We start from the raw sequence: 27,419 nt of genomic DNA on the forward strand, positions 1-27,419 counted from the left end.
TCGCTGTTACAATTCACATTTCAATGTGCATGAAGAACTACTGGAATGTTTTGTTTTGTTTTGATTTTGAATACTTTATACTATTAAACACCAGAAACCACCTAAATGCAAGAGGCTACTTGGGTAAATCACAAATTTACTTCATTAGGGAAAAGGTTTTTAAATCTGATTTGTCAGGTAGGATTGTATAGGTTGTAATTCACTCCTCATAATTCACCATCACACCACCTTCCCTGTCCTCCTCTTCATCTTTCCTTCCTTCCACCTCTCCTTTGCCATGCTGCTCCTCTGCTTGGCCGCTTCCCTGTGTCGTCCCACAGCAGCGCACTGAGACGCGCCTAATCCTCTTTTGATGAACTTAGTTAATGGACCTCCTGTAGAGAACTTTGGCTCTCCTCGCGGGACAGCACACGACCCTCTCCACGCCCCCGGAGCAGGCGCTTGATTCCATGCTGTTCCCACCCTATTAAATTCACTCATCAAAGTGAAGTTGAACGTGTTACTTTGTTGAAGTTCTCGGAGAACTGATCGTTTTGGAGGGGCCTACCAGAAAAGTTGGTTCGGGAAACGGAAAAAGCGATGCCACCGAGCAAAAGCCTTTTTGCGCCTTTCATTTCTGTGGATCGGGAAGCAGTCGGCCCCTCGGGCCCGGTGTCTCTGCAGAACGACATCCACGCTCTGCTGCAACGGAGCCAAGCGCAGGAGCGACAGGGGACAGAGCGCACCAAAAGCGACTGTGATCATCAGAACCCTACGTGCGCCATCGTGGAGCTCCGGCTGGGCCCGACCGGCGGTGCACTGCACTACCTCCAGGGCGACAAGTGCGCTCTGGAGCGAGCGCAAAGACGACGTCGCCTGGCGGCCAACGCTCGGGAGAGGAAGAGGATGCTGGGGCTCAACGTCGCCTTCGACCGCCTCCGGAGTGTCATCCCCAACCTGGAGAGCGACAAGAAGCTGTCCAAATCTGAGACGCTGCAGATGGCGCAGATTTACATCGCCACACTCAGCGAGCTTCTCCAAGCGGGCGCCTCCGGGGACTCGACAACGACTGACACACAGCGGCCCACGGGGGCACTCACCGGGGGCCACACTTCTGGCAGGGGAGCCATCAGGATAAGTCAAGAACTCTCACAGGACCAAGGTGGAGGAACAGATTAGTTGTAAGGAGGACGTGTGAGAGGAAATGGGCAGAAGGAAGTGATGTTAAAAGTTTTTAGAATTGGGACTTGGGATTTTTCTGCAAGATTGTAATTGACTTCCTGTTATTTTCCGCATTAATTTGTATTGTTAGTTGATGTAAAATGTTTGACCTTCCAACAGTAGCATAAAGGCTTATTTTCTGACATGATGCTGTGCAATGTGTCTTTACTTCTTGACATTGTGGGTTGTCGTTGGTGTAATGTAAGAAAAACTAAACTGAAAATAGTTTTAAACTAAACTTAACCTGTCAATTATTTGTATAATTGACAAAATTGTATTTTTCCCAAGGCAGATTGTCACAGGAATCCGGTGAGCAAAGAAAGACGAAGCAGGAGGTACTCAAAGTATCAATTTTTTTTATTATTTTAAAATTATGTACAGGTAACCAAAGACATCAATCTGCAAATTGGTACAAAGATCAAGTTTCCCCCACAGTTGGCTTGTTAAGAAGCTCTGTCTGTCTGTCCCAAACAACACCACGACTGGGAGAAAAGGCTTTAGAAAATGAAAAATAGAGTCAGATTCAGAAAAGTAGAGTCTAGTCTAAATTTATCCCCCACCCCTACGGCCCCCCCATTACCGATCAACATCTCCTCCTACATGAGGAAATCAATCTATGTACAAGAACTATGTACAAAAATCTCTTCCATTCATTTTTACAGAAGTCTGTCAATAAAGCTCTTGTAAACCCAGAAAAAGGAGTGTGAGGGTTAAACTCTCCGTGTGCGTGTGTGTGTGTGTGTGTGTGTGTGTGTGTGTGTGTGTGTCTCAGGAGGGCAATAATGACACAGGAACAGACAAATACAAATGGGATGAATATGTTTCATGACACATGCTCTGAACATTTACAAAGCTTAATATTTGAAAGAACAAGTTCATCTTTAAGAGGAAAAACTATCTCAATCCTCCAAATCTAAACACCAAATAGAAACTTTCTTCTCTGTACGACCCTGAATTTTCAAAGAAAGCACAAACTTTTTCTGCCTTTATGGCAAAAACACTGTAGCCACTTAAAAAAAGAAAAAGGAAAAAAAAGAAGCTTTCAAATGTGTCTTTGCTCAGACAGAGCAGAGTAAAAATGTTTATTGGAAAAGCTTATAAACAGTTTATTTTGGAAAACACAACTGAATTATTGACTGTCATTACTTTTACTAATTTGTTCAAAAAGTAGAAAGTCACATTTTTTCCTTTTAAACATCCCTTCCACATCTCTTCCTGACAGTGTAAAAGGGCATAGAGGAGGGCTTCTCTATCAAGATAACCTAACAAGCAGTGAACTTTTGGGATTTAAAAACTATTTGAAGTTAAATTAATCCAACAGGAACAGAGAACTATTAACTTGATGTTTGAAACCCCTTGTGCTGGGGGTTCAGTTCAAATAAAAGATGAGCTATTATTCGCCACCTCTCAAGACTGGCCAGCCTCAGCTGACTTTGTGCTCTACTCAACAGCTCCTCTCTGAGAACGGAGCACACAAGCTGGCAGAAAATTGTAGGGACCTGAAGGAAAACAGGTTCTAGTCTGGAGGGGTTCAGGTCCTACAGCGACACAAAGCTTTGATGTCGCTGTTTGATCAAAATGGTCCTTTTCTTTGAAAAGCACAAGTTTCTTCTTTTGAGGGATGGACAGAGGTCAAAGTTTTAGATGTTCAGAGTATGAATGACCTCAAGGGGTTCATTCTGTTTTTGGTAATGAGTGTGCTCAGCATGCTGGGAGAACTACCTGTTTCGGTAATGTTACAGAGAGAACAACCACTTTAAAATCAACTTGCTTGCTAGAGTTTGGAGAGGAAAGAAAAGCTCTTACATCCAAAGTGAGAAAATTGGTGGCTAACTGATTGTGAACACCTGAAAACAGACCTTGTTCAACCGTTCTCAGGTAGGAACAAGCCTCACTTCAGAGTCTGAACTGTTGACATTTGTGTGCTTTTGTGACAGAAAATTTTCTTCTCTGTCAAACTACCTCATTCTAATGATTCAAGAGGCTGAGGCAGCTAAAACAGAAGACAAATAACAACCAAGAAATGACTTTGGTCTGTGGGTTGTTTTTTTCCTGCTTGTGTTATTTGGGCAATTATTGGCTCCAGATGCTGAACAAGGCATTAATGACAAGCTGGAGAAAAATTGTAGCTTCACTCCAATCTGTCACCTGACGATACAAAGGCAAAGTGTTTTCTCAACAGAGGAGGAGTGAGCAGGTGGGATGAGAAAATGTATAAATGCAAATTTAAAAAAAAAATCTAAGTAACTTTACTGACTTGGATTCCACCAGATTTGGATGGGGTGTCAATAACGTTCATGTGAGCTTCAGAGAAACTATTTGGAGCTTCCACTAATAGCAGTGAAAATAAATAGTGGAAAGCTCATTTAAATGGAGGATGAGGAGGGATGTCTGGTCACAAGATGGAGAAGATGTTGTGTGTTTGTTGTATGTTAGAAGCTAGAAATAAATTAATTTGTTTCCAGCAATGAAATGTATTTGTGTTGATAATGAAGAATGCAGAAGGAATGTGTGTGTGTGTGTGTGTGTGTGTGTGTGTGTGTGTGTGTGTGTGTGTGTGTGTGTGTGTGTGTGTGTGTGTGTGTGAGAGAAACAGAGAGAGAGAGAGAGAGAGAGAGAGAGAGAAAGAGAGAGAGACTCTAGCAGTGCTCCAGATAGTCAATGATACGGGAGATGGATTTCTGTCCTGCCGTGCCGTCACACTGCAGAAATAGAAACAAACACTTTGAATTAACATTTTCATAAAATGTTCTCTGGTGCACACAAAAACATGGATACAACAAACCTGATACAATATTTGTTCGTTGTCATGTTTCAGATACACTGCAACTCTAACAAACTAACGGTGTAGGGAAAGTCAATGATCTTCCTGTTGTTAAGACTGTAAAGCTCAGACGCAACTTTTAACAATAAAACACACACACACACACACACACACACACACACACACACACACACACACACACACACACACACACACACACACACACACACACACACACACACACACACACTGTTGTAACACCTGGGACTTACAGTGAGGTTCATGAAGTTGAGGAACTTTTTCAGCATTTCTGTCATGATGGAGAAGTCTCCTTTTGGCAGGTTCTCCCTCACAGTAGTCACATTCAACTAATCGAGACAAAAAGACAGAGTTAAACATGTCATGAACCAAAAGAAAAAAAAGAAAATCTGACAATAATTTGTGTTTTATTCTCACCGGGCTTCCCTGACAGAGGCAGCCTAGAAGCAAAGCTGTGTAAGATGCCACGATGCTATCCTCCATGTGCTTTCCTGCATGCTGCAGAGCTGGAGAAGGAGGAAGAGCACCGAGGTGATTTCTAGGTATTATATTCTGTTTATAACTCAAAGTATTTCTTATAAAAATCAACACATGGCTGTACCTTTGTTGAGGTCCAGCTCTTCATCGTCCTCATCCTTTGCTTTCTTCTTTTCATCCTCCTGTTTTTCTGCATCAGTGCTGTTGTCTTTGGCGACCCACTGGATCTCCCCTCCAGTTTCCTGCCACTCCCCACTCTGGTCCAGCGCAGGCTTCGGTGCCTCCTTGATGAGGTCATCCGTCTGTGCCTCAGCCAGGACCGCAGCCCGTTCTCGTTCTAGGAACAGCTGAGGAAGACAAACGGGAGGAGAGTTGAGTAAAAACCATGAAGGTGAGCAAAGACATGAAGAAAAGCATTTTAAATGTGCCCAAGTTTCTAAAAACCTAAGATGACCAGCAATAAAAAAGATAACATCCTTCTTTATCCATTTGTTCATTTCCTAGATTCATTGTACTTCTTGTTACTACGGAGTCTCTGCTGACCTCACAGGAAGAGAGTCTGTATAAGAGCATCAACTAAATCTGATTATTCGGAATGATTCAATTTAAACAAAGCTGTGATGGTGCTCGTGGGAAACTGAGCTGCCACAGCATCACAAAGAGAAAAATAGATGAGATAAACTGTGAGCACTGACGATAATGCTTCTATTAATTTATAGCCTCAAATATTACTCATCTCTCACTTGCTGCCTGGAATACTTAGTTGTCGCCTGTGCAACATTTAACTGTGTGAGGAGGAAAGTCAGATCCTCTTATTAAATTCTAATTCTAATGTGGGTCATTGTGTTGTTTTACATACAGCATACATACCTGTACAAGTGCAGCAATGGCACTAAGAGGTCCGGTGCCAATGGTGTCCTGGTCTTGGGGGCTTGGGACGGTGGAGTTGCAGGGTCCCTGACCTCCCTCCATCTCCATCTCCATCAGGCAGTACTTATTCCGTGCACTGTACTCCACAAGGTTGATCAGGAGACCCAGACCCTGAACGCCACGTCACACAAAAATTTGCTTTTAATATCATCATAGGTTTTCATTTACTGATATTTTTACATATACTTTTTCACCGGCAGACGGTTTGCGTCATGTTCTAGCGAAAAATTTGTGAACAAGCAATAACTCCTACGGTGATGTATTAATGATTACGTGTCAGATTAGCCCGGCTTTACTGTTTGTGTAACATTTGCTCCAACTGTTTTCACCTTATGAGCATAAATCTATGAATATTGATTGATTCAATATTTATGAGATGTGAATGATGCACATTGACCCTATAATACACATGATGTATGCAGTTTAAGGAACTGGTGCGCATTAGGTGTTATTAGATTATGCTGTGCCATATAATACTTTGGTTTAAAAGCACTGTATTGATCCACACCACTGCTTTGAAAATGCATTATAGTATTAATACATAAAAATGCCTCTTGTATGTTTTAAATAACAGGATAAAAGCTAAATCCATCTTTTGCAGTAAGACAATTTAGATTTCATTTGTCATTTTGATAAAGTTAAACTGAATGTTGAATGTTTTTTTCTTTGTGAAATGAGTCCATGATGTACCAATTTTCCCTGAAGCATTGTGGTGTCACTACACTCTCATGTATTGGGTCACACTGAACTGGTTCCAATGGAGAAACAGCTGAGTCAGTTCCGGTGCTAGCCAGTATCACTAGTGTGGTTTAATCTGTGTGTCTCAACTGGTTAAGTTGGAACATTTTTACACAAGCCCAACCCGAGTTTGTATACTGACACATTTTGTTCCACAACTAAAAGCGCGTACATGCAAATGTGTGTGTGCGTACACACTCATGCGTGCGTGCATGCTGCACTCACCAGTACTCGGATATCGAACCTCCGCTCCTGTGGGAGATACTGCGGGACTTTGAGAACACAGTTCAAAGCCGTCACAATTAAATCGTCTTGTTCTCCAGTCTTGGTACTGCCCCATTCTACACAAACGTTAACACATAACAGCATATTGCAGTTAAATATGATTTAATGAAGAAAACACATTTATGTAAAATCAACAACTGTGATTTTCTTTTGTGTATGCTAACCGTTATCATGGGTCAGATTGAGCAGGACTCCTATAATGGCCCTCATGCAATCTTCCACTGCTTTCCCCACTGCTGTTCCATCCGAGTTGAACTCCCTGCTGTAACGTTGGATCATCTCCTCACATCTGCTCAGTGCCCTGACAAAGAGGGAATGGAAGATACAGAAAGATTAAAAACTGCCCATGTCACTATTTTTTTTAATGTCATGTCAAACCAAAGTGATTCTCTTCGACAATGTGACAAACAAGCATTTGAAAGTATGACAAGTGAACTTGGAGGTCAGCAAATCTTAAGAGAAATGAAGCAGTAAATCCTACGCACTGTATGTATTGCATATTCAGGAATTCTGCAAGCTTTACCAAGGATCATGAACAGCTGTTATGACCTTTTTATGACAAAAACAAATTAAATTGAAGTCTGCTTCCTGACCTGAAAATCAGAGACCCAGCTACTTGCAAATTCGATTTAATGAATAGTTTTCTTCACAGAAATGTTGTGCATGTAAGAGGTAGGAGCCACATTGGAAAAGAAAAACAAGCAAGAAAGGCGATTCATATCCTGATGTCATCTGTATCTGTCCTTTCCTTTTTTGCTCCACCATAAAACAGAGCAGCATTCAGGGAATGGTGTGTCCACACACAGGCTGTAGCAGAAAAAGGGTGAAGCAGGTCAGCTGCCTGATGTCAATAACTACATTAAATCAAATGACAGCAGTGGCTGATGGGAGAACAGATACCAGAGTCTGAGGGCCAGAACTGAGTGAGTGGAAGGAAATAAAAGAACAAAAGAATAAATGGTATGAAAGAAAATATTTGAGATTAAGTGTAGCCCCTGGAGGGAAAATGAAAAATATGACAGTTGAGGAATCAAATTTGAGGTATCACTGTCTTCTTTACAGGCAGAACTTGTCTGTTGTTTTCATCTTATCCTTATGATACTACATCACTGTCAAAACAAGGGTTTGGATCCTGTTCACAGGCAGATGATCAGCAATAGGACTTTTGTATGTGCCTTCTATTGTGCGAGTGAAGCAGAGAGAATGAATGCTGCCTAAAACGGTGGTTGAGAGATAACTGAATTAGTCTTGTCGACAGCTGAAATGCCCTCTGAGAGGCAGATGGGGTGAGTTTGCATAAAAAGCAACAAGGTCAAAACGTACAGTGATGAAGAAGAGAACGATTGAGTGGTGGAGGGAAGCAAGTGAAGTAAGAAACGAGGATGAATGAAGAAAATAACAGTGAAAGAAAAAGAAGACCTGGTGTCACAGGAGCTTGGTGTGTCTGTGTGTGTGCGCGTCTGTGTGTGAAGTTTATGTGGTAGCGCCGGATGCCGTCTCACTCACCCTATGGTTCTGGGGGTTAATTGAGTTAACAGAGAGGACAGCTGTAAGTTCAGACTGAGGGCTGTGTCACCCACTGACACAGCAGGTCTTTGTTGAGTTAATTAGCCTTCATCCTCATCTTCATCACCAGAACCTGAATCAGGCCCAAGTCTGGCACAGTGAGACTTGCATCCACAACAATGGTGCTACACTCAATATCATTCTAATAATCGATTTGTTTCCATGGTGCTGAGTCATAAATGCATACGGTGAGTAACCAGCTTTTGCTCGAGATTGTCAGGTGATCATTACCGAAATAATAAGGACTAATTTCAGTTTGATAACAAAAGATATGTTATCCCAGATAGACAAATGTCAAATCATTTGGGAAATAAAATTTAGAGATTGTTTTTGGATCCAACACAAGACAGATGGGGAGAAAGATTGTGTGTGAGTGTGTGTGTGTGTCACGTGTCTTCAGTGTACTTATGTTTTGATAGTTATTTTATTAATTATCAATTGTAATTCATGAGTCTTACACAAACACATCCACCAATTCTTTACAGGCATCCAAACTCAGTAATGGAATAACGAAACAAATAAACACAGAGGTTTGCAGAAAGTCACGTTAGACAAAGACGTGTGGTTATTTCTGACAGGATTAGAAATAAAGTTAATATTTTTCAAGACTGGCTATCAAATGTCTGAAACGATCTAGCACAAAAAAAAAAATCAATGCAAAGAGAAAAAAAAAAAAAGAGAGCAAGGTTGGGTCATTTCCACAGTGGATTACGCTTCCTCTCTCTCTGCTTGTACCCTACCAAGGAGGTCAGGGAGCAAAGGTCAGTGCTGTGATTGACAGGAAATTGAACCTCAAAACTATCATAATATTACACGTAATGACCGTCGGGCGCTCCAACTGGAACACGCAGTACACAGATTTATGAGTTCTTTCTACACAAAAACGTTGAGCTATTTTTCCACCTCATCCATATAAAGCTCGGTTTATTGAGGTTTGTTAACATCCAGCACTGTTGTGTTGATGAGACTTGCAAAAAAAAACCATCACAATGAATGTGTGTGTGAGTGTGTATTTACTCACTTTGCAGAAGAGATGATGAGTGATGAGTCTTTGTAGGCGATCAAGTAGCTCTGGTTCTCCGGGTTGTGGACTGTAACCTGCAAAAACATAAAAAACACCAGCATCTTAGAAAAATGAATTTAACCCATTTCCTGCTGCTGTGAAGCTTCACTTGTACTGGAGAATTTTGTAGAAAGTCTGGATTCAAAGTTGCATGAGTTTGTGGCAGTGGACCGTAAATGATTAGACAAACAGTATAGTTCATGAGACTTTTGTATCGCAGAGTAATAAATATTACTGATGAATATTATTGTATGAATATACGATCATCATCATTATTTTTATTTTTATTATTACTACTATTATTATTATCTGGATGTAGATGCTAGTCAAGTCTGGTTTAGTTTTACCACATCTCCCAACAATGTGTGCCACACTTACACTCTCCAACACTCGCAAGCATCTCTCAGCTCCCCAAAGAGACGACACTAACTTCTCCTTATCATCCTCCTGGTTTAAGTTATCAACACACTCCTTCACTGTAGAGAGATAAATAAAAAAACAGAGCCATATTCAGTCAAACGGATAAATAGTCATCAGTTTCTTCTGCTATCTCGAGTCACCAGAATTCTTTTAATTATTCTTCACCTTTATCAACTATGTGGTCTAGTCCTCCCAGTAGCCGTAGCTCCTCTTTGAACCAGTCTCCTGCTCGCTTTGAAGTCAGAGACAGAAGCGTCTCCATGGCTAAATGACCCGTCTGCAGTGACAGGGAAAAAGCAAAAAAGAATGAGGCCAGGCCTAAATTGCTTATAACAGCTCTGAATCAGCATCCTAGGCAGTCTGCTGTGGATGCACAAGTTTGTTTTAATGTTTCCTCTGATGAATTTGGGTTTGTTGAACTCACTACAAAGCCTGAGGTTTACTATATTCATTTTAGATAACAGAAGACCTTCAGCTCCAGCAGAGCTGCTCAAAATGCTTCATAACACGTGGGTGGCTGTGACTCATCTCAAGAGCTGCTGAAAGAATATCATTAGAGGTTTCAGTGGAGCAGTTCAATGATCTCAATCTAGTTTCAAGGCGCTACCACCCGACAATCCAGCAGGAGACTTTTAAGTCAAAATGGAAAAAAAATATGAAGTGTGATGAGTACTTGCAGTTTGATTTTTTTTTTTTTCAGTACCGTTATGTTCTGTAGGTCCAGGTGCTTGTTGTGCACAGTGTCGCAGAGCTTCCGAATCTTCTCCTTCATCTTGGCAATTTCCCTGGCGCTGAACTGAGGGGTGGAGTCTGTCACAGTCCCGCCACCCTGGTCTTGGTCCAACTCCAGCAGTCGAATCATCAGGTCCAGACAAGACCGGTCCAGATCCATGTTCAGTCGGTCTCTACTGAGGATGTACATTAGAGATGCCGTACAGAGGGCCAGGTTCTAAAGAAACAAAAATGAAAATAGACTCATTACTATACTTTTCATCAAAATTGTATTTAAAAATAAAATGTGCTTATGCACTGAGATGAATACTCAAGAACTTTCCAGGTCTAATTGTTTTTTATTCCCAAGGATCCAAAATGTTACAGTGCGAGACAGGGATCAAACTTAACTACTGGCACAATGCTGACAATTTTAAAGACAACGAGAAGGTTCCATAGGAGCTCACCAGCTCCAGTTGTGACATAGCAGTTATTGTAAATGTCTGGTGAGTCACTAGACCAAGAACTGACATTTTCCAGGTGAAGCCGAAGTTTACTAAATGTCAGCTTTCTCTCTTACTTTAACACCAAAGCATACAGTGGAATATTGGTCTCTTACTAAGACGAGTCAAGAAACGATCTGTTCTTGCACACGATAGAAGATAAAAGCATTCAATGATCTGCTTGGCATTGATTTTTGTTTCTTCAATTTCACAAAAGTTTAAAGGGACTGCACCGGGACAATCAGACATCAGCTCCACTTGCAGCATTTGACAAAAAAAAAATCTATCAGGGGTCACTAAATATCAATAAATTATCAAAATAGATACTGACTGGACAACGTCGTACACTGTAGGGCTGGATAAGAGACAGCAGTCACGTTGAGTTACAAAAACATATGCACAATAATGTCATTATGCTTCTTCTGTTGTTTTTCACCCACGATAAATTGGAAGTTGTTTGGTTTGTCTACTCTGACTAATCCTTACTGTGTGTTGTGGGGCATCATTGAGTGTTTTGAAGACCTGAGCCACCTTCCCTCTGGCCCTGAGGTGCATCCTGAAGCTTGGCATGGCACAGCGTGTAGCCAAGCTGATCACACTGGAGGAACAGCAGAAACATACCTTCATAAATTACTTACTTCCAAACAGAAAAGTGTCAGTAGTGCTAAATTTGATGGCTTTTATGTGAGGGTTCCATTCCTGTTGCATTTTACCTGAGGCAGCGTGTGTTGAGAGGTTGTCCAGTCTTTAAACCAGTAGCCAGATACTCAAAGTCGTCAGTGAATTCCTGATTCTCCCCAAATTCCACCACATCATTGAAATGCTTCACATGCTGGACGACTGTGTAAAGCTGAGAACAACACAGCGTTGGTGTTGATTGTATATAATATGTAAAAAATATTAACATTTTAAAATATCGAAATAATTAATGTTCACCTCTTTGTGCTCCTTGTGGCATTTGAGTGCAGTGACAGTGTCCTGGTAAAGATCCGTAGGGACAGTGACATACTTGGTGACCTTGGGAGGAGGGGGCGGAGCTTTAAAAACTCCATCATCCTTTTGAACCTTGGAGGGCTCCTTACTGGATTCTCCTGTCGAATCTGGTGCCTGGAAATTCAGACAAATGTATAAAATAACTACTGTGCTATAAAAAATTTAAAAAAATATGATATGAAAGTATCACATGTATTGAGTATTGAGTCTGTGTGAGTTTGTCTGTCTGCTCTTACAGTTGCAGGCAGGGACCGTGAGAAGACAGGTGGAGGAGGCGGCTCCTCCTCGTTCACCAACGTCCAGTGTCTGGCATTGTACACAGCTTTGGTAGGAGACTGTAACACACAGATACAAACACTGTGATTGGTCATGTAAGGGTTTAGTAAGAACTAGATGCTTTCTACTGGAAGCACTGAAATCAGTGTTCTAGCTAGGACATTGCAGTTTTTCATTCTTTCCCCCAATTTTGTGACCCATTCCTTCTTTACGTCATGTGTCAGGGCACTGTGCCTCAATAATAATCATGTGCAAAACACAGTGTGCTGTATACAGCATATTTATATGAATTAATCAAAGTAGCATGGGGTAACATGGCAGCAGCAATTATTTGCCATCCCTGTATTTGAGAGCAGTCTGAAAAAATTTAAATCTACGTGAATATGAGTTTAATTAACGTAGAAAATAAAATCTTGAATAAAGATGGACACCAAGAGAAAAAAGGGGAAGAGTGAGGGGAAAAAAAGGGATAACTGGATGCAAATTAAACTGGTGAGTGTCTGCCAGCACTGATCAAACAGCAGGACGAATGCATACACATTTAAAACAAAAAATGCACCCCCTACAACACCATCCACTTTCATCCTGTCATCTTTGGCTCCTGCATTCGCCTTATATTTTTTGCCAAACCTGTGGTTGGTGGTTGCTGGGGCATCCATGATAAAAAAAACAAAGAGAGAAGAGCAGCATAGAGAGAAGTAGAAAATTGGCTGGAGAGCAGAGTACAGAGGGAGGTGCGTGTGGTGGAGATTCTGCACCACAGGGCTAATAAACAGAGACAAAAGAGGAGTCTGGGTATGAGCTTTACTCTACTGGAACACCAACACACTAAATTAAAGCCCCCTACAGTAATCTGAATGGCACAGGCAGACACCTACCCCACCCGCCACACCCAACTGCCACAAAGCAGCATGGGACAGACCCAAGCAAAAGGAGGAAGGTGGGCGAGCGTAGAAGTGTTCCCACTGTGGTCCAAAATCAAAATGCACTGCTTTGGCATTGTGAAGTGTACATTAATAACAGAAAAACTGTGTTGCGAACAGTGGGTGTTGTGTAAAAAGAAATGTGGACATCACATAACCAAAAGTCATTTCATACTGACAAAAGACCCAAAGATACCAACAAACATCCAGGAAAGGGTCATATCTGCACACATTTCCTGGTAATAATGGTGCCGTCATTGCAGTGTTTATCTGCTTCAGCTTAGTTTGGCACGGATGGAACCATTAATCTCAAGCGGACACGCAGATTTCTGCTCCGTTTCTATTCTGATGTTCTGGGAATGTTCACATATCCATCATCATTCAAAAGACATTCTAACACTGTTCAAACACTTTGCTGTGTCTTAGTTAATTTGTTAGAATTCTTATTGCAAAAGGAAAGAAGGGTTGCTTGTAAATGTTTTGTTTTGGGGGGGTTTTCTGGGCTGGTGGGACTTCGAGTGGCAGAGGAAGTGAGAGAGGCATATTCTATGACCAGGGTGGCTTGCCTGATCACTGAGCATGTTCAGTTCAGACGGAGACAGACGAACTGATAAACAGCATCAAAATAAATACTAGTAATCCCAGTGGAGTCAGATTTATTGTATCGGTACTTAAACCACAAAGTTTGTGTCTATGGGTACAGATAGCTCTGTTACTGGAAAAACAACTTCAGCTGATGTGGATAGACATTAACATCTTTCAATGGTGAATGCGAACAAAATACCATTTTAAAAAAATCTAAATTTAAATGTGCCTAAAATGTGAAAATAAGCATCATCACAACAAAATCAGAAATATATCAGAACGACAAGATGGTGTGGTCTGGTAAAGAAAATGTTTTAGGGCAATGTAAAAAGCAAAAATGAAGCTCTCATTATTTCAATGAAGGTGAAAGACGTTATTACGACATGCAACCAGAGAACAAGCATCGATGAGAAAATTAATTAATTATTAATTATTATGCTCACACTGACGATGGGTCTAATACTCTGATGGGAAGATACAAAGTAAATTGAAGTTGAAGGTAAAACAACCAACCTTGGGGGGAAAAAATTCAAAAATACAATCTTAATGTAAAACAAAGAACCTGTTTGTCTTTCTCCAAAGTCAAGTATCCTGCAGCAGCTGCAGGTAGCATTAAGTAACATTATCAAGGAGCATTACTGCTGAAAAAAAAATTTAAGACACAGAACGCTTCATCAACATCATCATGTAAACACCTTTTTAACTACAATAGATTCTTCACTAGCTTACAATTCAGTGGCACAAGCCAACACTGAGTCTCTGTATGCAGCCAGACTCCATCTGAAATTCCTTACCAAAACACCATTAATAGATTAGATTTATAGATTCAGATAAACACATTTGTAAATAGGTTATAAATTACACTGAAATTAAGTAATTGTGCAGATAAAAAAGCTTCTCGATCTGGCAAATTGAACCCTTTTATGTGTACTGAAGAAAACGCAACCTTGGCAGAGTTTCTGAGTTTTCTCCTTGATTAATTGTAGAATTATATCTTGCTAATTAAATTTTAAGTTGTGAATCACTTTACCCAACAAGGTTGATAAATGCTGCAAACTAAAATGAACACATTGAACAAGCAGCTGGCATAATGTTAAAAGACAAACAGAAAACTACAGAAACTGCACTTAGAGCTTATTAGCAGTCCTTCAGCATAACATTAGTGAAATTAAGTCATCCGTTTAATTCAGCTGATCTTTAAACCAAGCAGGATTCATACTGGAAAAAATAGTCTCAAGTATGAAACACTGTAAATACTGTATAAGTTGCTTAACATTTGTATTTCTGATACTGATCGGATTTCATTGATTGGTCTATATTGATTTTAAGAAAACAAGGTGCCTTTTTCTACTTGAGATTGATATCCACTCAACCAAGTCTGAGAAGTGGGCAGTGTCAGGCCATTAGCACACTGATGAATAAATCAGAAGCAATTCAGAGATGTTCGAAGCCAATTCAATCTCTCCACTCATCCTGCTATGAATAAACCAGAACTAAATACTCCACTCTTTGTGTGTCCACACACACACACACACACACACACACACACACACACACACACACACACACACACACACACAGCTCTGAGTCATATTGGGTGTAGGTGGATAGTCAGGACAGCACAGGTACATGCAGATCTCTTTTAGCACTACAGAAACAGAAGATTTTATAGTAGAGAATGAAAATGTTAGTGCCACACACACATCATGACCCAAATATGCTGCCATATTTATCCGCACCATTTTATCCCTTAAAAATTCAAACCTGACATTCAGCTAATTTTGAGACTCAGTCAGATGCTGCAGAACAAGTTTCTAGTTTATAATGTTTTTACTTTAAAGCGATCAAGTGAGATTGCATGTATTTTTCTGTGTTGAGAGTTATTACCACTAAAGTTGAGAACACAACTTCTCAGTAAATAAAACAATTACCTTCTTAAATTGAAGGAACACTCAAAAGTGATCCTTACAACTCTGTGAGGAACCCTGGGTTTGTTGATATTGACATGTGGCCAGGAATTGCATTTGCTGGCAGTTCTGTTACCAGATAGCTCCAATTTCCACTTAAACCTATCAGGGCAATGAATCACATAACGCTGCTCCCATTTACAGTGTGTTGCGTGATTGCAACACTGCAGCACTTGATTAACAATATGAATAACCACAATCACTTTAGCTTACAGTACCATCGTGTGCAAACACCAAAGTTGTAGCACGAGTCAAGATATCAGAAATGGCAGCAACTTTCAGCATGGCTTTGCCAAGGCTACCAGTTCTTCAGTTTGTGTGCCGTCCCTTCTTTTCATACTGTGAAATGATTTGCTTAGTTTATTGACAAAGGGATCAAACTACGCAATTGCTGAAATTAGTTTTGGCCAACAGATGCTGATAGGCCTATTTAAATCGACCCATAGCAACACCTACTGACAAAAGCACAGCAGAAATTTCATGCCAAAAGTCCCAATACACTCCTTTCCGGGACATACTTCTTGTATCTGAAGAATGGTCTAGCAATAATACATTATGTGTTTGTTTGATCGGTACATTTTGTATTCAATAATATACTTTAATGTTAATTTAGTCACATATTTGCAAACAAGCAGCATTTGTCATTCCTTCAGAAGCTTTGGGAGAGAAGAGATGTCTTACCTTCTTGTGTGCACTGAAGATCCTCCGGAAGGTGTCTGGGTTCTTCTCTACTGGTTTGCCTTGAGGTGGCCTCCTGGGAGCTGAGGCCAGCACTCTGAGGCTGTCCTCTGAGAAGTCTGGGGTAACTGCAAACAGAACATAAAGTCAGCATTGCCAAAAAGTTCAATATACTAGAGACAATGTAAGTGTGTACCTATTTACTGTGCTATATACTTCCATTATGCTACCTATTTTAAGTTAATGGATTTCTGATGTCAACATTTGGAAGCCTGTTCCATAGAATCACCAACATACCTTTTTAAAAAACCGTTGAAGGATGCTGGTTCTATATAATCTAAGATCTAAAAAATATAATGACAAAACAATTTAAATATTGTGCTTTCCTCCTGTTCGTTTTGGGGTTCCTTCTCATCTTCTAGTCAACGTTATGCACATGGGACTGATGATACCATTACAGATGAACATAATGTCTTTATTACTGATAAATCTTACAAGCCACTGTCAATGAGAAATGACATGCAGAAAAAAATCCCTTCACTATGTAACTTTCAAACTAGTTTAAAAACTCGCAGCTTAGGCCATATTTTCGTTTGGGAACTCCTTTTTAACCATTTTCTGAACTGCTTGACCTGCTAATTATGATAAAGGTTGAGTCTGAAATTGATGCTATGTACACACGAAATGGCTTGCATAATTTTGGAACTTTCTGTACTTAAGGGTGCTGAAACATTCTTGTTTCGGTCACTGGCGTACTTGGCAAAGCTTGAAGCATTTCCCAGACACAACAGTTTTATAGCACTCGATGCATATAGACTTCGTTATGAAGATTAACATTAAGGTCGCCTATACAGAAAAACTATAGTTAAAACAGTTAAAACTATAAAAATTTAAACAGTTCTTTTTAACTAGTACTTGGATGGAAATATTGTGGATGGATTGAAGATGGCATTTTTTCTTTCCTTCAGTAGAAGTCCTGTTGAGGCAAAGGCACTGCTTTTCTCGCTCTTGCGAGACACCATAATTGCAGCATCGGCATTTATACCAGTATGTGCAGCTGCCACATTGGAGAGGTCAAATCCAGAAAATCTTTTAATCATATCTTAAATACTTCTCCTTTAAACAACTTCACACTTCGTACAGCAAGTGAAGCCCAGAGATAAACTTACCAAGTGTTCAGTAGATCAACTGAATGATCTCTTGTTATACAGAGGATATATAGACAGCAAATCTTTGTTGCAGTGCTGGATTATCTGGCAATGCACAAATTATTCCCACTGAATAAGACAAGAATGTAAAGATATGCTTGTTTTAACCTGCTCGTATCCTGTTTTCCTGCCTCTCAAACTTCTTGTTGTCTTTGGCTGCCGGTCTTTCCAGAATCTCCAGCCTTTCAAATGGATCTGGGGGGTCATTATCCAGGATTTCCTCTGTAGCGATCCCTGTCATTTTTTTTGCAACAGCAGCCTTGTTGGCCCTCCTCCTCTCTTTACAGCTGGAGTCATCATCTGTGCCATCGCTGTCACTCATGTCATCAAAGCCAAAGTATTTGATCTTGTAACTTGAGCCGCCATCTGTGGTCTCAGCACTGCTTTCCTCCTGGTGCGTGTCTACGTCGTCAAAACCAAACAGGTCCAGCTTACTGTCTTTCTTTGACTTGGTCTGGGCCTGCCTTGACCTGAGGACAGTTGCACATAAAAAGACATGGTTTATATCCTGTATAAATTTAAGAATTTAATTATTTTACAAATCCATTTTTTACATTGTGGTCTCAATTTGATGTGCCCTACTTTTACAGCCCTTGGTTAATACCCCCTAGTTTAAACTGTAACCTGGTACTGAAGATGAAACTTTGTTTTTACAATGATGCTCTTGCTGATCTTGTGTCAGTACACATCTTTCTCTTTCAGCATTGCACTTTCACATGTCCCAAACTAGGCCAAAGTCAGTCTCAGCCAGGCTGCAACATATTATGATCAGTGAGTCAAAAAAGACAAGAAGTCTTTGGTCAAAAAGAAAAGCTAAACCAATAAATTATCAAAAACCACATGGGAGTGCATAAGCGCGCACACGCGCGCGCGCACGCACGTACGTACACACACACACACACACACACACACACACACACACACACAGACAAACAGACATACACACAATGTGATAGTTGATTTGCACTGTCCCAGTGCAAGGATTGGGCAATTAACTGAAAATAAGCAAAGTCAATAGTCAGAACCTTTTGCCAAATCTAATCAGAAGTCTTCTTCTTTTCCTTTCGGCTTTTCCCTTCAGGGGTCGCCACAGCAAATCAATTGCCTCCATCTAACCCTGTCTTCTGCATCCTCTTCTCTGACACCACCTACCTTCATGTCCTCTTTCACTACATCCATAAACCTCCTCTTTGGTCTTCCTCTAGGCCTCCTGCCTGGCATTTCAAAACTCAGCATCCTTCTACCAATATATTCACTATCTCTCCACTGGACATGTCCAAACCATCTCAGTCTGGCCTCTACTTTATGTCCAAAACCTCTAACATGTGCTGTCCCTCTGATGTACTCATTCCTGATCCTATCCTTCCTAGTCACTCCTAAAGAGAACCTCAGCATATTCATCTCTGCTACCTCCAGCTCTGCCTCCTGTCTTTTCCTCAGTGACTCTGTCTCTATACCAAACAACATCACTGGTCTCACCACAGTTTTGTACACCTTTCCTTTCATTTTAGCTGAAACTCTTCTATAACGCATCACACCTGACACTTCTCTCCACTCGTAACATCCTGCCTGTACACGCTTCTTCACCTCTTTCCAGGACAATACTCCACCTCTCTAGCTTCTCCTCCACCTGTTCCCTGCTCTCACTACAGATCACAACGTCTTCTGCAAACATCATAGTCCATGGAGATTCCTGTATAAACTCGTCTGTATGTCTGTTAATTCAATTAATGTTTCCCAAGTGCACTAAAGGACCTAAAAAAGAAAACACTCTGTTGTTTTCGCCCTCCATCGTGTGCTGGCATCAAACTCACACGTTAAGCATCACAATCACAGCTGCTGTGTCCAATTAATTCAAACAGGGTATTTTTCTGTGATGAAAAATGTTCAGCACATTTTAAAGCTAATTCAAGTTTTCAAGATCGTGGAGTCATGGAAATCAAATTATTATGGAACTATTGCTCTTAGCTGCCAGGACATAAAGGGAAAAGTGCCATGGTGGAGATTTGCGATCTTTGTATACTGCCTTGTGGTAACATCTGAAGCTTTGAATAAAACTAAGTGATTCATCAGATGAAAAAGAGCACTGAATCCAAAATCTCTTCTGTAATGATGAAGGTAACTTATAAAAAATGTAATTGTATACTGTTTATATTTTAATTTTATACTGTTTATATTTTAGTTATAGTTTAGTATATAATTCCTGTTAAAGCTGCATGTGCCTGTTAGTGTAGTGTATGTCTTGTGGTATGTCCTGTGATGTGTTTTTCTCCTGGTGTTTATCCGGAATTTATTCATTATGTAATGCCTGAGCAGTGGATATGTACAATTTCCTCCAGGATTAATAATCTATCTATCTATCTATCTATAATGGTGGTAGAATCATCTTAAATAGGGCAGTGCAAAATGTGGTGTGCATAGGAAACGTGGTTGAAATGGCACCAAGCAATAGTGACTGGTACTCTTGATAATTTATATATTGTGATATTTATGGTAGATGTTGGATTGGTTTGCAGGCAGTTACTGACAACTTAAAGTATTTCTCCTTCATGTGAGGAGAGTGTCTGTAAATGAAATCAAGCAGTCACAAAAGGTGAAGCAGCAGTTCATCTGCCTGGCAGCAAATTCACAGTGAAAGTTAGGATTCCAACAGCAGCTTCTCCAGAGCAAATTTAAATTCACCTTCACCTTTCCCTTACAGCTTGAAAGGTGAAGGTGGTTAGCCCCAAAGCAAGAATCGACTTCACCCAGGAGGCAAACACACACCTCCTCTACTTTATGACTCTTTCATTCCTATTTTTCATGACTATTTCATTGAGCAAAAAAGCAATAACAGCCAAAATACATATTCACTGTTGCGGTTACAGGAATGTGTTTTAGCCTGCTATTAGATTACTACCATTATATTATCACAGGTGCATGTCTACTTTTGTGTGCACAGAAAGCAGAAGAGAGCAGCATTGATGTTGGTTAGATAATATAAATTTTAGAAATTATCACATCAAACAAGAAATATAGAATAGTCAGACAATAGTTGTTTAAAAGGTCCAGTGACCAATTACAGGAATCAATTATAACTAATGTTTCACCTTTGTACTGTAGTTATGCTACATTATGATGTGGTCATACATTCAAAATGGCAGCAACACATTTAAGTTGACTGACAACATTAAAGGACATCGCCAAATGCAACAAGATGTTTCAGAAGAGGCCCAGATGTGCCGACCGATGCCGTTATACCTTGTATTTTGTTGCTCGACCTTCTTCCGCTGCCATCCGGTCTCTCCCAGCTCTGTTGTGCTGCCCGACACGGCGCTGCTGCTACCGCTTGACGGTACTGAATCAGCACTAAACTCCTCCACTCCTCGGTCCTGGATGGTGACGTTACACATCGACATGGAAGAGGGGTGCAACACTGTATAGTCCCTCGTCCTGCCCCGTCCTCTTCCCCTTCCCCTTCCACCGCCTGTCGTCTTATTACTGCTGTCAGATGAGAGAGGATCTGTGCCAAAAACGGTGCTGGCAAACCCACTGGAGTCAGAGGATTTACCCTGCTTGTTGGGCCTCCTGTAAGTCCGACAGTTCGAGTTCCTAAGTGATGAAGAAGAGGACGTCTGGGAGTAGGTCGATGACTCGACGAGGAAATCAGAGTCTCCTCCCAGGTCATCGCTCTCACCGGGGCTCTGGAGTCGTGGGGGAGAGGGGGGCTTCTTGTGGCGCGTCTGCGCCAGGTCACAGCCACCCACAGTGTCACCCGCTGTAGCCCAAGAGAGCATAAGGCCAGGGTTGCGAGGTTCCAAGCAAGGCGAGGGTGGGCGCAGGCCCATGATGGCATCCCAGGAGTCGTAGGTGGACTCTGCCTTGGACCCCGTCTTCAGGGTTGTGGTCTGTGCCAGGGGCTTCTTATCACTCTCAGATGCATTTTGATACCACGAGTAGCTGTGCTGGGTCTCAGACGAGGAACTCTGCTGGGACTTTGCTGAAGAAAGGAAAACAGATAATCCACTATTAACAGATGTAATCTGGTGGCAAGTGCATGTGTTCTATGCGGTTAATTTGACGTAACTTTGCATGTTTTAAGATATCACTTGCACTCTACTAGTCTCATATTGTACAAGCTGAACCTGTCTTACAATGACAACTGAACTGAAAAACAGAACTGAAAATGTAGCAATCAAGAGGGAAGAGCTTTGAGGCAACTATACAAATTATAATGGCCATACATCAAATCAGCAAAAACATATTTTGTAATATCCCAATGAGTCTGATTTTAGCCCTAGTAGGACTATCTCAATATCCACTTTTGACAGTGACATATCAGTGCAAAAACAATGTATTTCAAAATAATTTTATGCCACTGACATGATAGTAAATTATCAGTTTGTAAGTACATCCCTTGAAAGAGCTACTAACCTTCTAATCCTTTAGACAACATTGGCACTTTGGAACGTAAATCAAATTCAAAATATATCGAAAGTAATACCACATAACTCAAATGGTAAAATCACCACCAGATTAAGTTTGTTTTTGGAAAACAAGCAAAAAGTCACCTATGTGAAATACAAGAGTTTCACAGTATACTGCCCAAAAATGAATCAACACTTATGCCCACAAATTGGCTTGTGGTTAACTTCACAAGCTTCTGAGCAGAACCGTGTACAGAATGATGGCACCAGTTCCAAAGGAACTGCTACCATGGTTCACATTATCCAGTCGGTGTGTTTCTTCAAGAACACAAAATGGTCTGTAATTGCTCACTAGGATAATACACACACAGTGGTTGAAAGCACCCTTTTGCCATATCAGCCTTTACCAATGAAAAAAAAAAGGATGAGTACTCTGAGCAAAGGCAGGAACTTGCTTCACAATGCCAAATTAAATAGTATCAGTATCTACTCTGAAAAAGCTACACTTTTTTTGAAGGGCTGTGGTATCACAGATTAAGACTTGCAAGACTAGGAAGTGTCGCTACTTCAAAAACTAGGGCATCCACCCCTTCTGTCAACTGCTTTTTAGTGATAAATGCATGAAGCTGGTTACACAAAGGGTACAGATTGGTGGCTGTTTTTGTCCCTCGTGCACCAAAAAAAATCTGTAAAGCGTAACTTAACATTCTCATTAGTTGCATCAATGTGTCTGAAACTGCTAATGTCTGACACTTCACAGCAGCACTGGAATTTTAATACCATTATAAGAACATTTTCTGCACATCATTAATTCATGAGATTTTATGTGCATAATGTATGTGCGAGACGTGGCAATACACTTCCACAATCTCTGCATATGGACAGTACAGGATGTTCAGACATTACCTCCACCTCAGTTTCTCCGTCTGTTACGTCTCAAAAAGTAAAATTAATTTGGCGGTACACTGAATACATCGCCACAGTTTGAACATGCATAGCAGGGTCAAAGGTTTTCACCATAACACTATCACCTACATACTCCACGTATCCTAAACAAGACCTGTAAGTCATGAAGTAAATCATATTTGCCAAGAGTTCAGTTTTTCTGCATCCTGCATATTTCTGCATTGAGTAAATACTTCTTTAAATAAACAAGGAGACTTTTTAAACAGTTTATCATATACCATGTGTCTTCTGACACATGGTATATGCCTCTTATCTAGCCGATTAGACATTAATGTTCCAACAGCAGGACAAAATAAATAAAGGAGAAGCCACTGCCTTCTTCACCCGGAGAGGCTCCCTGACACTCATTGGCAATTTAACACTTGAACCTCTTGCCTCTATTTACATTGCATCTCTCCATATTTCTGTCTCAGTGAAGCCATTATGCATCAGCTAATTGTTAGTGTCTTGACAGCTGGTATATGAAAGGCACCCCATTATTTGTTAATGCTGAGTATGGTACACAAAATCAACTTCATTAAACAAACTCGCAACTCCATTTAGATCTTTACAATCTGAGACAAACAAATTCAGATTGACCAAAGCAAAATGCTAATTTGTATTTCCTGGCATATGGGTTCCACAATAAATCCATATTACCTTACACTACAAGCATTAAATGTCAAATTAATTCTGAGTAAGGAAATCAATAAATTTTTATCCAATGTAATTATTTCTCTTCATTATCTTTTGTTGTTGTTGGTTCTTGACCGGAAAAGGGTGGTGTGCCCTCTTCAGGTCGGTGGAGAGTCCTTGCCCCAAGTGGAGGAGTTTAAGTATCTTGGGGTCTTGTTCACGATTGAGGGAAGGATGGAACGTGAGATTGACAAATGGATCGGCGCAGCTTCTGCAGTGATGCAGTTGCTGTATAGGTCCGTTGTGGTGAAGAAGGAGCTGAGTCGCAAAACGAAGCTCTCGATTTACCGGTCAATCTACGTTCCTACTCTCACCTATGGTCATAAGCTTTGGTTCATGACCGAAAGGACAAGATCCCAGATACAAGCGGCTAAAATGAGTTTCCTCCGTAGAGTGGCTGGGCGCACCCTTAGAGATAGGGTGAGGAGCTCAGTCACCAGGGAGGAGCTCGGAGTAGAGCCGCTGCTCCTTCATCTCGAGCAGAGCCAGCTGAGGTGGCTCGGGCATCTGTTCCGGATGCCTCCTGGACGCCTGACTAGGGAGGTTTTCCGGGCATGTTCTACCGGGAGGAGACCTCGAGGAAGACCTAGGACACGCTGGAGGGACTATGTCTCTCGTCTGGCCTGGAAACGCCTCGGGCTCCCGCTGGAGGAGCTGTCTGGGGAGAGGAAAGTATGGGCATCCCTGCTGAGACTGTTGCCCCCTCGACCCGGCCCCGGATAAGTGGTTGATGATGGATGGATGGATGGATGGATGGATTTTTTGTTGTGGATTGATTAGCTGTCTAATAGTAGGGAGACAGGAGCTACGTCTTTAGATGTGTTTTTATAGTACACACCTTTATAATATATGTGCAACATAACGGTAGTCGCTTTAGCCAAGCTGAATGGTTTGGAATTTTGTTTTCAGCATTGAAAAATATTCTTGAATATAAGCATGCATCTGAATGTAGCAACAATCAGATGTTCAATATTGGCACTCTTTATCAAAGGCATTATTTGGGCAAGGATTTTGTCATATTTCCTGTATCCACAACATCAGCTTTTGTAAACAGATAACATTGCTGTAGCATTGTTTCAGTTGAACTTCAACGTAATGCTGGCTTCGTTCACTATGGATCAGTGTCCTAATACTGTGTAAATGTCACTCTGAATCTAAGCGCTCATTGAGGCGTGGCTTTTCCGTTAATCAGTTGGAGTGGCACATGTCACTGGCAGGCTACCAGCAGCAGTCACGGAAAGCTGAGGGTAAGTCAAGCTGAAAGCAAAGGCATGGATTATGACTGGTCATAAGAGAAAACCATGAAACGTGATTTCTCCAAACTGTATCGCCAAGAATGAAGTCACATTTCACAATGGTTCTAATAGAGATGAATGCAACATCCACAGGATCATTTTGTTGCATAGTTCTTAGAGTTGATCATCTGAACACCCAAAGTCAGTGAGCATCTCTGAGAATCTCATTTCAGCTCAAAATCAATATTGATTTTGCACCAGCTACTATTGTTTGTGACAAATACATGGTTAACTTCAGCACTGGGAAGATACCAGACTGTTCTGGCTAGAAGTATGGAGGAAGTCTAAAGAGAATCGAATCTTTTCAGAACTGACAGAAACCATTTGGTATTGAATTTGTATGGTTGGCAGCTGAGACATTTTGTTTTTGAATTAAATAAAAGATAGACAGTAATCCCTCACGCATTTGTGCTTCAAGATGCACGGCTTCACTGCATTGCGGAGTTTTAGTAGTAGTCACGTGATACCGTACGCGCATGCTGTTGGCTGACAGCATCCGTGTGTGCGCTGCGTTCCGAGACTCACGGAACGCAGCGCAATTACGTATATTAAAGAAATACTTTTCTTTATTACAAATTTGTTTTAAACAGTCTATAAGAGTGTGAGAAAAGGTAATACAGATATAACGTGGTTTAATATCAGTATGGGAGGGTTCATAAACATTTAAATGATAATAAGTAATAAAATAAATAATTTGTTGCTACATCACGGAATTTCGTTTTTCACGGGTAGTCCCGGAATGCACTAACAGCGAGGGATTACTGTGTTTAGAAACAAAATTAGGAACTGTACCCTCAGTGCCAAATTATTCCAACAACGTATTTCATTCTTAATTTTTAAAATAATTACTGAACAAGAAGTCAGCGCTTCCTAAATTAAGTGTGGAGCAAAATTTTATGGGTATTAATTACTAACATGAAATTTTTCATTCATTCATTCATTGTCTCCCCGGGTCACGGGGAGCTGGAGCCTATCCCAGCTGACTGAGGGCGCGAGGCGTGAGAAACTTCAGGCGCCACACCAGTGCACCACGGAGTAACATGACAGTTTACACTCAAAGAATAATACCAGTTAAATAAGTGACGAACAGATGATTGATCATGAACAAATTCAAATTAGTTCCTGGTTCAGGTCCACCTAAACTTAAAGGTTTTGAATGCTATGCATTACCTGTGGTAGAACTGCTACTGTTGAAGAACCGAGCGGTATCCTCCATCATTCTGGCCTGATTTTTGTCACTGGACAGCCATGACCCAACAGAAGCGTGGAATCCCCCCTGCGCACTGGATCTGCTCCCTGTGTCCAAAGAAATGCCTGGTCTTTCCGCTTGGGGAGGCTCTGCCGAGGCCGGCTTGGTAGGCGATGGCTTGCTGCCACCACGAGATGATACTGGCTTGGATTCCTCATCGCTGTCGAATCCGAACGGATCTTCCCCATCTCCGGATGGACGGGGTTTCTTGTAAACTCCCTGGGCAGAGTCATTTTTGGGAGCAAAAGCACGCTTGGAGCACACCTTGGCTTTATAAGTGGTGTCACCCCATTTAGTGCTTAGGGTACCTCTCTTGGTGGACAGAACCTCATCAAACTTGGATGTACCCTCTCCTCCCTTGCGGCTGTAGGTTTTACCAAATCGAGATGTCATTGTTGCATCTGGGTCATATTCCCTAACAGGACAGAAGAACAAACGGGGGAAAAAACATAATAACAATGTAATATTTGGGGCTTTTGGGAAAATAATTCCCAATAATAATGTTGAAATGTTAAGATCTCTTAAAATTTTGTCATTAATTATTTAGTGATACCAAACAATAGTTTACTGTCGACCACGGTCACTGGCCAGCTTAAATGAAATCAACGATTTTAATAAATACACAAGAGCTTGACTTCCTGTCGTTCTTGTTCGTAGACAAATATAAGAAAAACGGTAATTGCTTTAGTGTGGGTTGTAGTTTAAAGCGAATTTAACTTATAATCACGGTTATATAGAAGATGTTTACGTAGGACCTCTATTTACAACCTAAAAGGTTTTGTACTTCTTTGCCACCTCGTTAGAAAAAAAACAAGGCTAAGATTAGCTTGGGAGCTAAAGGCGCTAAGTGATAGTAGTGGCAGGGTCCTCGCACAAGAAACACATCATACTCCATTGGTTTAAATAAAACAAACCTGACAGCGAGGTGCTGTTCTATGGGGCAAAATAAGTGTCACACTCTAATAAAAATATAAAAATCTTGTGAGCTCCTCTTAAGGCTAGCTCGAGTTTTATGATTAGCATTTAGCAAACCGCTCAGCAGAAGAGACATCAGCGATCACTCCAGCGAACTGCTAGCTTGAAGCTAACAGCTAACAATAACCAAAAATTGGCATCGTGTCGTGTTACAAACAAACAATCCAAACAAATGCCACTTGCTGTTGGTAAAAAAGGCATGTGGCATTTTCTTCATTTCCACTTACTTGTTGAGCTAAAGGGCCGATCCACACAAAACACACTCCAGCTTCGAAACGGTCGTTAAACTCGCATAGGACTGGGCCTGCTTCCCTGACTGAAGCTGCCCTGCACAGTATAAACAAGGCCGATTACACGCACTTGTCGGCAAATTAGCGGATAGGACGGACAAAAGACAGAACTAAAAACCCAGACTGATAAAGAAAGATACAAATTAAAAATCTATTTAACGAAATAGGGTCAAATATTCAAGATAAATCACACTCGATTGTTTCCTCCGGGTAGCGACGAAGGCTTCCATTGGACTC

At 41.0% G+C, this 27,419-nt stretch overlaps 2 protein-coding genes across 2 annotated transcripts; one reads left to right on the forward strand and one right to left on the reverse strand.

Annotated features, from left to right (window-relative positions):
- Positions 1–236: 236 nt before the first annotated feature.
- Positions 237–1,225, forward strand: atoh1c (atonal bHLH transcription factor 1c). The gene has a single exon (XM_068306116.1). It carries the CDS (start codon positions 580–582, stop codon positions 1,156–1,158), a length of 579 nt encoding a protein of 192 aa, XP_068162217.1. The 5' UTR covers positions 237–579; the 3' UTR covers positions 1,159–1,225.
- Positions 1,226–1,539: 314 nt separating this feature from the next.
- On the reverse strand, positions 1,540–27,419 carry waplb (WAPL cohesin release factor b). The gene is made up of 20 exons (XM_068305849.1): positions 27,120–27,419; positions 25,839–26,332; positions 20,567–21,305; positions 17,435–17,796; positions 16,122–16,246; positions 11,926–12,024; positions 11,633–11,803; positions 11,410–11,546; positions 11,183–11,294; positions 10,186–10,431; positions 9,648–9,759; positions 9,441–9,538; positions 9,021–9,097; positions 6,598–6,734; positions 6,374–6,489; positions 5,351–5,521; positions 4,605–4,827; positions 4,421–4,509; positions 4,237–4,332; positions 1,540–3,902 (listed from the first exon to the last, which is right to left on the reverse strand). Exons 2-20 carry the CDS (start codon positions 26,308–26,310, stop codon positions 3,840–3,842), a joined length of 3,645 nt encoding a protein of 1,214 aa, XP_068161950.1. The 5' UTR covers positions 26,311–26,332; positions 27,120–27,419; the 3' UTR covers positions 1,540–3,839.

This window comes from Antennarius striatus, chromosome 21 (genome assembly GCF_040054535.1).
Source record: "Antennarius striatus isolate MH-2024 chromosome 21, ASM4005453v1, whole genome shotgun sequence".
Classification (NCBI taxonomy): domain Eukaryota; kingdom Metazoa; phylum Chordata; class Actinopteri; order Lophiiformes; family Antennariidae; genus Antennarius; species Antennarius striatus.